General features: G+C 53.9%; 1 protein-coding gene across 8 annotated transcripts in view; it reads left to right on the top strand.

The window, feature by feature from the left end:
• Dab2ip (DAB2 interacting protein) overlaps nucleotides 1-11332 on the top strand; it is a 149887-nt gene extending 138555 nt beyond the window's left edge. For 6 of the 8 annotated variants that reach the window (XM_055599889.1, XM_055599886.1, XM_055599885.1 and 3 more), the window contains 5 exons: nucleotides 494-1382; nucleotides 2032-2184; nucleotides 3887-4080; nucleotides 8154-8241; nucleotides 8806-11332. In XM_055599889.1, coding sequence (XP_055455864.1) covers nucleotides 494-1382; nucleotides 2032-2184; nucleotides 3887-4080; nucleotides 8154-8241; nucleotides 8806-8973 — 1492 coding nt within the window. In that variant the 3' untranslated portion in view covers nucleotides 8974-11332. The remainder of the gene's footprint in view (nucleotides 1-493; nucleotides 1383-2031; nucleotides 2185-3886; nucleotides 4081-8153; nucleotides 8242-8805) is intronic. The other 2 variants (XM_055599888.1, XM_055599887.1) reach the window with 2 other exon arrangements.
• Nucleotides 11333-12025: the final 693 nt, after the last annotated feature.

The following is a 12025-nucleotide window of genomic DNA, read 5'->3' as shown; positions in this document are numbered from 1 at the left end:
CCTGTGTGCATGTCTCATGCCCTTGACAACTCCTCTGATACCCTGTTCTTGCCAGGAATGCCAGCCCCCGCCTGCCACTTAAAAAGAGTGGCATCAGGAGGCAGGCCAGGGGAGGTCTCACTAGGAGTCTGTCTAGGAACAAGACGGGAGGCAGAGGGAGCCCCAGTAACTTTGAAAATGGTATTTGCAATTTGGAACCCAGGGAAAGCGGAGAGTGTCCAAGTGTGGGCTCAGGTTAAATTATGGGGCACTTCTAGACCCCGGCAGCCATGGGCCCAAGATGCACCTGCAGGGCTGTTCCCTAAAGAGCAGTTCTGTTGGAGCTGCCACATCACCAGTGACCCTGGGACTCTTGGCCCCTCTGCCACCCAGCCGTCTGCGGCCCTGGCTGAAGCTGCCACCCAGCAGATGGTGGTGCTGTTGGTTTAGACCACGAGTCTGGACTCACCGTTCTTTTCCCCTTCTTTCCCTGTGTGTGCTTGTCTCCCTGCAGTCTGATAGATTTCACCCGGTTACCGTCTCCAACCCCCGAAAACAAGGACTTGTTTTTTGTCACAAGGTCCTCCGGGGTCCAGCCCTCTCCTGCCCGCAGCTCGAGCTACTCAGAAGCCAACGAGCCTGACCTGCAGATGGCCAACGGCAGCAAGAGCCTGTCCATGGTGGACCTCCAGGACGCCCGCACACTGGATGGGGAGGCAGGTTCCCCAGTGGGCCCTGATGCCCTACCTGCTGACGGGCAGGTACCTGCGACTCAGCTGGTGGCTGGGTGGCCAGCCCGGGCAGCCCCAGTGAGTCTGGCAGGGTTGGCCACAGTGCGGCGGGCAGTGCCTACACCAACCACACCAGGCACCTCCGAGGGTGCACCAGGCCGGCCCCAGCTGTTGGCCCCACTCTCCTTCCAGAATCCCGTATACCAGATGGCGGCTGGCCTGCCGCTGTCACCCCGTGGCCTTGGTGACTCGGGCTCTGAGGGCCACAGCTCCCTGAGCTCTCACAGCAATAGTGAAGAGCTGGCAGCCGCTGCCAAACTGGGAAGTTTCAGCACTGCTGCGGAGGAGCTGGCGAGGCGGCCCGGTGAGCTGGCACGGAGGCAGATGTCACTGACTGAGAAGGGTGGGCAGCCCACAGTGCCGAGGCAAAACAGCGCAGGTCCCCAGCGGAGGATTGACCAGCCGCCGCCACCGCCACCACCACCACCTCCTGCCCCCCGGGGCAGGACACCTCCTACCTTGCTGAGCACCCTACAGTACCCACGACCCTCAAGTGGAACCATGGCGTCAGCATCACCTGACTGGGCCGGCCCTGGCACCCGGTTGCGGCAACAGTCATCCTCCTCCAAGGGAGACAGCCCAGAGCTGAAGCCCCGCGCCATTCATAAGCAGGTCAGCACTGTGGGCTGAGCTCTTGGTCAGTCAGAAGTTGCAGTCTGTGTCATGTTCTTCCTTGGTCATTTCACCTCACTTGCACCCAGCTGTCATCCCATGCTGAATGGGGCTGTGTCCTGCTCCATCCACTGGCCCACCCTGTGAACTCCTTTTTCTGGCAATCAGGACCTCCAAGGCTTAAAGAAAGCCAGGCTCCTTTACCAGTTCCCCAGGGGTAGGCTGGGTCAGGAAACAAGGAGTATTCCCATTCATCTCTAGTCCATGCCTAGTAAGTCTTGCCTGAACCCCAAGGCCACCTGTCCTTCTCTGGCCCCACTTCCTGAAGCACTAACACAGCCTCTTGGAAATAGCTACCAAGAGGGTGGCCCACCCCTGCCACCCAAGGGCTTCAGCAAAGCAGGCTATCACGCAGTAGGTGGCTGCCCCTCAGCCAGGCTACCACAGCACCTGGTGGTAGCAGAACTCCGTGCTCTGAGCCTACCTGGATGTTGCGCTGGCTCTGCTGTCCAGAAGGCTGATGTCCTTGAGTATGCACTCAGGCAGCAGAGGTTCCCTCCCTTTCTACCTCTGGCTCCCTAGTGACAGTCCCTGCCCCACCATCTATCTCTACCTCCTCACAGCCCCTCACAGCTGTGTTTCATTGTAGGGCCCTTCACCTGTGAGCCCCAATGCCCTGGACCGCACGGCCGCTTGGCTCTTGACTATGAACGCGCAGTTGTTAGAAGACGAGGGCCTGGGCCCAGATCCCCCCCACAGGGATAGGCTAAGGAGTAAGGAGGAACTCAGCCAAGCAGAAAAGGTAAAACTGGACCTAGACCTGGACCTGGGCTGGGCGGGCAGGGTGGGTGCTCCGCTAGTGCTGGGCGGGGGTCTCTCCAGAGCCCTTAGTGAGCGACACTGCTCGCTCTTGTCTTGTCGTGCCAGTCCTCACTTCCCTTGCCCCTGTGGAGGCTGCAGTTGTAGAACTGGAAGGAAAGTAGCAAGACCTTAGCTTTTAGCTTCGACCCAGGGTTCCCAGTACAGGCTGCACTGCATGTCAGTTACCTGGCAAGGGCTTGTGCACAGCCTCAGGATATAGGTTAGAACTTGAGGGCCCCTCGCTGCTGGACATTTAAGGAGCTGGAGCCTGAAAGCAAGATGCCGGAGGGCCCACTAGGGAAGCCTTGGGAATGAGGAGGCAGACAGGAGTCCTGTGACTCTACACAGGCTCTTTCCTCTGGGTTTAGGCCTGCCCAGGGCTTAGGGAGGAACAGCAATTACTAAGATAAGGGATGAGGCCACATTGCCAGTGAGATGTTCCTTTCCTCCCAGGGGAAAGTGGGTTCACCTCACCATACGTCTACCCTTTCTGGAGTAATATCGTGCCTCAGCTACCCTCCCAAGTCTTGAGTAGTCATGGCAGCTGCCCTGGATCCACAAGTGGTCCTTACCTTTCCCTGGCTACCAAACCCCAGGCAGATGGAGGTACCAGAGTAAGACTCCACAGCAAACACTTCCTTGCTGCTATCTTGGCGTCGAGTCCCTCAGCCCCGGAATCCTAGAACCGCCTATTGCAGCCTCATGAGCAGCCCCTTGGTCAGGGGACCAGGATTCCCGGCCCCCCAACTTCAAGGGAGTCCATCTCCATGCTGCATTTGCTACCTGCCACCACCCCCTCAGTTCACCGCATCCGCCTGCTTTCCCCAGTATGTGAAGGGAACCTGGGCACATGGAACATGGTGCTCCCAGAGCCGTGGTCAGGAGGAGAGCAAGCAGGTCTAGCCTCCCGCAGGCTCCCTTCTTCCTCCCTTCTCCCCAGAGGCTGCGTCACATCTGGAGATCCCAGCCTATCTTGTTTTGCTTTCCCCCTCCTCCTTGTTCCCCATGCTGTCCCCACTGCCACCTCATTCCTGTGGCAGTCTGGTCACATGGAAGCTGGAGGCTGGAATCTCATCGTGTTGGCCGGTTGCTTTTCATGTGGCTTGTCAGAGCCCTCACTGTCCCTCCTGTGGTGCACCTCCCTCCCAGGGCACTGCCAAGACCCTTCCTGTACCCCAGGGCGTCCTCTAACATGTTCAGGGTTACAGGGCTAGAGAACTGCCTCAGCAGTTAAGAGCACTCGTTACTCTCACTGAGGACTCGGGTTCAGTTCCCACCACCCACATGGTGGTTCACAGCCACCTGAAACTCCAGTTCCAGGGGATCTGACAACCCCTTCTGACCTCCTCAAGCACACAAAGTAATGCATATATCTGCTTGTAGGCAAAACACTCATGCATTTAAAAAAAAAAAATCTAAAAGTTTTAAAAAAGAAAGTTCAAGTCAAGTTCACTCTTTGACGTTTGGGTTGAATCTTCACCCTGCTCCTGACTGCGTATGTTGGGCTGGGAGAGGAGGGGCCAGACCTTTGGCAGCCACGGGCTTGAGTTATCAGTCATTGGGCTATTTCCTGTTGGGCTCCTACCTGCGCCCTGCTCAGGCTGATGAGGCTATGCTCTCTGTCCTCGCTGCCACGCTGGCAGGATCTGGCAGTGCTACAAGACAAGCTGCGAATCTCCACCAAGAAGCTGGAGGAGTACGAGACCCTTTTCAAGTGCCAGGAGGAGACGACACAGAAGCTGGTTTTGGAGTACCAGGCACGGCTGGAAGAGGGCGAGGAACGGCTGCGGCGGCAGCAGGAGGACAAGGACATTCAGATGAAGGGCATCATCAGCAGGTGAGGTGGCCTACCCACTGCTCCACGGTGGCCTCTGAGGGACAAGAGGAAAGGCAGCTGCCTGGCAGTGGGAGCACAGGGCAGGGGTGAGGCTTGTGTAGCCAGTGTCTGCTCCCTCGGGGTTTGGAGCACCTGAAAGAAGCTGCCAAGTTCTAGAGGAAATTTGAAAGCTAGATTTGAGAGGTAAGCAAAACAAAGAGGAAGCCATTGAGGGCGGGGAGAAGGACATCGCCTGGGTGTGTGTCAGTATCCACAGTGAGTAGGGAACAGTTGGGGTGGGGAAGAGAGTGGGTTTCCAGTGCCTGGTTTGTCTGAAGAGTTTCTGGGGTCACTTGGTTCTGGTACCTAGCTCTCCTCCGTTGTCTCTGCCCAGGCACAGGGTGGACATGCTGTCCTCAATGTTTGCACGCAGACAGTGCAGTGTCTGGGCCACCCACCGAGTCCCAGTCCTAGAGCGTCCTACCTCACAGCAGTGTGTAAGAAGTGTGGGTTTAAGCCTGTTCATTTGCTGAGACCTCAGGCTGAGCGGGTGTGAGGGAGACAGGGAACACCCCCTAGCCTTCTGTTTTGACCACAGCATTTCCCTTCCCAGATCACCTGTTGTGCCCTCCTTAGCACTTGTTCTCTGTGCTGTGCTTCTGCTCATTACAGGTGTTTAGCAGAGCAGAACCCAGGTGGCTGTCCACCTGCCGACAGCTTGACATCCCACTTGGCTCTTGGCTTCCCTTGTGCCTCCCATCTCCCCTTCCCTGTGCCTGTGAATGTAGCACCATCAGGATAGTTGGGTCTAGTGTGTCCTTGCTGCTCCTTTGCTGAAGAGCTTGTGTTACTCTGCCAGTTTCCAAGAAAGCTATATTGAGCTCTGATCATTCTTCTGTTTTTTTTATTTCTGTTGGTGTTTGCTTTATTGACACTTTCTAGTCTTGGGTGAGTGTTCTTATTATGAACTATTAACAAACTGACCTTTTAAATTATAGTCTTTTTTCCGTCTCATTTCTAATATAGCCCCTCTAACTTTCTCTGACTAGTGTTAGCATAGTGTATCATTTTCTGTCCTGTATACTTTTAAATCATTGTTCAGTCCATTTCCACTTTTATATATAACAAAAAACTTGCATTGGGTGATTGTAAACAAGACACATGTACTGCTCACAGTTCTGAAGGTTGCCATGTCCGAGATCAAGGTGTCAGCAGATTTAGTGTAGCTCTCCTTCATAGATGATACCTTAGGGCTATGTCCTTAGAGGCAAGCTCCTTCCAGCTTCTTGGGGAAGGCCACTAACACTGCTCATGAGGGTAGAAATACCTTGTGGCCCAGTCACTTTCCAGAGGACATCTGGTAGCACCGTAGAGGTTAAGTTTCTGTGTACACACATTTGTGTGTGGACACTAACTTTCAGACCGTAGCACCCATCTTTGTGTGCAGAGTTTATTTTACAGTTTCCTATTGTTGGATCTGCGTACTATCTAACAATTTCTGCCTCTTAATGGAATATTTAAGCATTTGCTTTTAATGTGCTTATTTTAAGCCGTGGCTGGTTTCCTGATTGTAGCGTTATCATCTTTCTTCTTGCCTTCCTTGGACTGTGTCTTTTACTCCCTAGCATTTCTCCTGTTGGCTCCCATGCTGTATCTCCGTGATGCTTTGAGTGTTAGTTGAAGGTTTTCCTCAAAGGGCAGATGATAAGTGTGTCAGGCTTTGCAGGCTGCGTGATCTCACTGCTCCGTTTCATCTGTTGTTACAGCAGAGCTGTGTGGTGTGAGGGTTTCCGGGAAGCTTGATGCAGCCTCTCCCCTGGCTGCAGTGGCAGGAATATTGCCCTATCTCTTGTTTTTTGACATAGTCTGTTTTTCTTTAGCTGGTGTTTGGTTTGGTTTGGTTTGGTTTAGTGTTTTGTTTTTTTTTTTTTTTTGTTGTTGTTGTTTTTTGTTTTGTTTTTTTAGTTTTTTGAGACAGGGTTTCTCTGTGTAGCCTTGGCTGTCCTAGACTCCCATTGTAAACCAGACTGGCCTCAAGCTCGAGAGAGTACTGGGATTCCAGGCATGCGCCACCACACCCAGCTTCTCTAGCTGCCTTTAAGGTATCTCTGTTGGGCTAGAGGTGTGTTCATTTTTGGAATGCTTGCCTGGCATGGACAGGCCCTAGGTTGGATCCTTAACACTATAAATTTTTAAATTTTATTTACTATTGTGGTGGGCATGTACATTTATGCCACGTGGTGGGGGGGGGGTGGCTATGTGTGGTATTAGTGTGTATCGGTCACAGGACAACTTTGTGTGTATGTGTGAGTAGGTCAGAGGACAACTTCCAGAAGGCTTCTCTTCACCATGGTTTCTGGAGATTAAGCTCAGGTAATTAAGCCCGTGTGGCTGGTACGTTTCCTCACTGAACCCTCTGTTCCTCCCAATATTTTTTTCTTAAGTGTTGTCAGCGGTCTGATTTTGCAGTCTATTGCCTGGTGTGCTTTTCTTTGTTTCTTGGGTTAGCTGTTCTTAGCTCGCAGGTGGATGCCTCTGCTTCCTAGTTCTCCATGACTGCTGTCACCTGCCCACACAGGTACAATGGCTGCTCTGCACTCTCCTCCATTGCATTGATACCTAGTTGTTGGGTTTTTTTTTTTTTTTCATTCTCTTTTTCTCTTTTATTTTATATGTATTAGTGATTTGCTTGCATTCATGTCTGTGCCTGGTATCCAAGTAGGTCAGATGAAGGTGTCGGACCTCCTGAACTGGAGTTACAGGTGCTTTGTGAGCTACCATGTGGGTGCTGGGAATCGAATTCAGCTCCTTTGCAAGAGCAACAAGTGTCCATCACCACTGAGCCATCAGTCTAGCACCCATGGTTGTTTTCTTTTTCCATTGTTCCTTAGTCTTGTCTTACCCATTTTCATATTCTTGGGTGGGGACTGAACCAAGGGCCTTGTGCAGGCTAGACAGCTATCTGAACCTGAGTTACACACTAGCCTTCTTACTTAAGACAAACTCTCAATAAATGTTCTGGGCTCTCTATGAACTTCTTTTGATCCTCCTGCCTCAGTCTCCCAGGTAGCTAGGATTACAGGCCTGCCTGGCTTACATGTAATGCTTTCTGTGTGGCCTGAAATGGCATACCAGTGTTCTGTGGTGCACTGTAGTTTTCATCTCTAGGGTTTCATTGTGGTTCAAATCTCTTCTGTTCCTTCTCATGCTCAAAACGTGTCTCTTAGGCATGTAGAATGTATGTCTATAGCCACTGTTGTACTGCCGTCACCTATTAGTTCAACCGTCTGACGTGACACTTCTTCTCACTGGCTTTTCTCCTGGATATGGATTTTATCTCCTTACATCGCTGTATCCTTGGCAGCTTTTGGTGGGATGGCAGGCATGGTGAGTTTCACATGAGTTGGTGGTCGAGGTTGTGTCTGTGTAATTACTTGTGTGGGATGTGTTCTGGAGTATAGTGACTCTGCTGGAAGTCAGCTGCATCCTTCCAGGTTCACTGCATCCTACAGGCCTTCAGACTTGGTCTCATTTGCCTGTACCTTGTGTGCAGGGGCCTTCCTAGAGCCTTCCTAGGCCCCAGCGGCCCCTCTCGCCCAGCATGTAGCTGGCAGGTTTTCACACGCCCCTGCCCTGTCTCCTGTGTTCAGGGTAGAATTGGGATTCCTACAGAGGCTTGAGGGCAATTAGAGGATTCACCTCTGCCTGGAGCTCTTGCTAACCCCCCTCATCAGCTTGATGCCAGCATCCCTGGGTGTGAGCAATTCCACTACAGTAGCTGTGCAGGCTGTAGTTACAGGCCTGGTGTGCTATTCCTGGTAGTCTGAGCCCCTAAAGGGAAAAGTTAGAGAATCCCTCGTCTTAGTGCCACTTGTGCCTTCCTGAGGCCCATACCGCCTCAGTAGACGTGATGGAAGGGGCTAAGAGCTGTCCAGAGTCTTCATCGTGTTCCCTGCCACAGATCCTGTGACATGGCATTCCTTAGAAGGGCGCTGGGATGGAGATAGCCCTCTTCAAATACGATGGGTCTTCACAAGCCCCACCATTCATCTCCTCCTTTTCATGGACCTCACTATCACTGTTTCTGATCACAGGTTGATGTCTGTGGAAGAGGAACTGAAGAAGGATCATGCTGAGATGCAGGCAGCTGTAGACTCCAAACAGAAGATCATTGATGCCCAGGTTGGGTGTCGGGCCACAGTGGTACAGAGTCTGGGGGAGGGGGTGACAGCCTTCTTTGGCATCCTGGTTACACCTCATTGTGAAGGCCAAGGACCAGGAACCAAGGCCTCTGTACTGAGGGTACTGACCAGTGGGACTTAGTGTGAGTAGAGTCGGCAGGACTTGGGGATGTGAAAGCAGGCTAGCTGAGGGAGTCTGGCCTTCCAGGTCCCTTTCCTCTGAATGCCCCAAGAATTGGAAGGTTTGTTTAGACTGTAAGCTGACACAGCCTAGAGAGGAGCTCTGGGTGCTTGACATGCATGGAAGCAAGGGCTCCTGCCTTTGAGCCTCAGGTGGCCCAAAGTTCCACTTCAACTATATAAGTTAAGAGGCAGGTGACAAGATCACAGCAGCCTGTGACAGTACAGAACCTTCCCCACATGCAGCCAGCCACCCCACAGCCTGGGCCCTTTCTCTGACGTGATACTTAACACAACCAAGTCTTCTTGCTTCTCTTGCCTAGCATGGTCCTGTCTGCCAGCTAGAGCCCATCCCATGCCCCACTAATGCCCTCTTTGCCCACAGGAAAAACGCATCGCCTCCCTGGATGCTGCGAATGCCCGCCTCATGAGCGCCCTCACACAGCTGAAAGAGAGGTACAGCATGCAAGCCCGTAACGGCGTCTCCCCCACCAACCCTACCAAATTGCAGATTACTGAGAACGGCGAGTTCAGAAACAGCAGCAATTGCTAACCTGCCTGAGGAAAGGGAGACTGTGGTGGCCCAGGACAGGGTCTCGGTCGGGAGGCTCCCCCACAGTTGCAGACTAGCCTGCAGTGGAGGCAGCATAAGACTGATGGAGTGTGAGACTGAGGGCACAGCGCCCCTCCTTCTCTTCGCCCACCTGAACAGTGGGTTTGGGTAGAGGCAGCCGAGACTGCACGCTGGGGAGTGGGGGACAGCCTGGAGGGAGGCCTGCCAAATGTGTCTGTTGGCTATTGGATTTGGTTTGCGTCACTTTCTCCTCCTTGACCAGCTGGGTGCATGCATGTACTCCTTACCCTTTGCCAGGGAGGGAGCTACCTGGAAAGGGCTCAAGTGAGGTCTAGAGGCCACTCCTACGGGCTCTCCTTGGGCCCAGGACCTGACAGAGTAGTTGGCAGGCAGAGTGGCCCCTTCTCGCCTCTGCCCTGAGCCCCTGCCACTGCATGCAGCTTGTCAGGGACCCTTCCTGGCCGTGTGGAACTAAAGGACAGAACCATGGTCCTGTGCCTGCCCCAGGCTCTCTGCCTTCCACCTCCTTCCCTTCCTTAGTTGCATTGCCAAACAGATAGTGAGCATCGCACTTTCTCTGATGAGCCCTCATACTGTGGGAGGATCCACCGCTTCCCACACTTCACACATGGGCCTGCCTCATGCTGTCGGGACTCCAGAAGCCAGAGAGCTGGGCAGAGGTGGCCAGGTGACCATGCATTGTAGCTAGCGTCCTTCTCCAGGGTCCCAGTGCATTCCAGCATGGTGGCCCTGTAGGGAACGGCCAGCTAGTGCCCACCCTGCAAAGGTGATCTCTCTTCTCTGATGATTTAAAAGAAAATTTCTAAAGCCTGCAGACCCTGAGAAGGTGGATAACTGTGATTTTTTTTCCTTTCACAGTATGCATTAGAAACAAAAGCCCGCTTGCTCGCTTGCTGGAACACAGGGGCCTTTTAAATTGAGCGTGCGCACTGCATGGGAAATAGCGGCCCTGGAGGATGTTAGACTTGCTCCCTCTCCAAGACAGCAGCAGCCTGCACCAGGCCCCGAGTGTGCAGTCGCCTCTCCTCACCCTCCCAGCCCCAGCCAAGGACCCAGGCACTGCAGGCAGGGAGGGGCACACCCGCAGCTGGGGCTGGTTTTCCCCAGCTCTAGGCTGTTCTGTAGCATATCTGTCCCTCCCCTGCCCCCTTTGTGGGCCAGATGGGCAGGAGCTTGGGTCTCTCTTGTGCCCCCATCTGTTCCCACACCCTAGACTCCAAGCCCTGGTTCTGAGTCACCTAGGGCAGGAGCTAGGGCCTTTACCAGGCAGCAAAATGGGGCTAGACAAGTTCTGCTTGTGCTCCTAGAGTCCTCATTAAGGGTGGGAGTCCTGGAGGTGTGGCCCAGCCATGCTGCACCCCATCCTCAGTGTATGAGCAGGCAAGGGTAAAGGGTAGATGCCCTGGGAAGCGCTTTCAGTTGTAACCTACAGCCCAGTTAGGCTGCAGACAAGTGCTGGGAGAGGGGGCCTGGGCCTCAAGGGTCAGAGACCTCAGGAAGGAAGGAGGTGGGGCTGAGGTCCTGCTCCTGCCCCTTCCTGCCCCACTCATGTTCAAACCCCTGCCTCCGTGTATTTCAGCCAGGGTGGCCTCTCGGGCAGGGCCTGGCCTGGCCTGAGTCTTGCCCTTTCACTGCCCAGGGAACCCTGTTTTCCTCCCCAGCCGCACTCTCGCCCATGCCTCATAAAGTGACCTCTGTCTGAGCGCCTCCTAGCAATATGGGGAGGTCCCCAGGCCTGGACAGGAGGGCGCAGGCCAGATGCAATGGCCCCTGGTGGGGTTGTTAGCTCTCAGGCCGAGAGCCTTACTTACCTAGTGCAAAACTGTAAAAGTGTACAGACTCTCCACAGATTTTTATCTTAATTGCAAGTCTGCCGACTTTTGTAAATGTTCTTGGTGTTTGACCGTAATGGAACTATCTCACCCAAGGGATGTACATAGTCCTTTAGTCCTGGTGCTGCGAGGGCTGGCCGGGACCGCTGCTCTCACGGTTCAGAGCATAGCCTGGAGAACGGTGCTGGGCAGGGCAACGAGCTCTGCGCTCCAGGTGTCTGTCGTTTTCCTGCCTGGGGCACTGGTGTGTTGGCTTGCAGCCTGCTGTTGGAGTGGGAGGTTGATGGGGCACATGCCCCATTGGGGCCAGTAAAGCATCCTCCTGCCCACAGCCTTGGGGCTGAGCTCTGCCTACAGCCAGGGCTGGAGCTGCCAGAGGCCCCGAGAGAATGGTGGTCCTGCTCTGGGAAGACCCTGGCCACTGACACCCAGGCTCTGCTGGAGAGAGCAGGCCCTCCCCTGCCAACACAGACACCTGACCTTCTTGTTCAATTTGTGTGTTAGAGTGAAGGCAACTGCCAAACTTCGTTTGAGCGAAGACCTCTGACTGCCCAGAAGTGGGGGTGGGGATCAGGGCCAGAGCTCCACTTGCACCCCAGCACCTGCCCGAGGGACACCACTCCCTCATACCCGTATGTCTGGGAGCCAGACTGTCCAGGGAACCAGCCCCTGTTTTCTATATACTCAGCCACAAGGCTACCCCTCCCCCCTACTGTGCCCAGCTCCCCCCTTTTGTAAGTATGTGAAAAGGAAAAAATGCAAACGTCAGAGTCGGCCGGAGCCCTTCCCTCCAGCCGTGACTTTTAACCATGTAATAATGTACAGAGAAGTTGTTGGTGTTCGAAGACTCCGTGTGGCTGTGCAATTTCTGTACATTTGCAATTAGAAATATTAAAGATTTATTTAGCTATTTTAAGCCTGACTTGCCTCTATTCAGCTGTGTCCTCGTTGTTTCCTACGGGTAACCCTGAATGTTGAGCTAATGCTGTTACGTTCCAGCCATGGCCCCTAAACTGGCTGACCTGGGATCACCCCTCCTCTGCTGAAAGCCTTTACAGGGGAGTGGAGCAGCTTACCTCCAAGTGCTGGGGACCCCACTGATTCCTGGGGCTCGTAGCTGCCACACCTCCTGCTGCAGAGGCGCCGGGTCAAGCCCTGCCAGTCCTTTGCAACCCGAG

This window comes from Psammomys obesus, unplaced genomic scaffold (genome assembly GCF_907164565.1).
Source record: "Psammomys obesus unplaced genomic scaffold, mPsaObe1.curated_primary_1811, whole genome shotgun sequence".
Lineage (NCBI taxonomy): Eukaryota > Metazoa > Chordata > Mammalia > Rodentia > Muridae > Psammomys > Psammomys obesus.
This window is presented reverse-complemented; position numbering and strand designations above follow the sequence as displayed.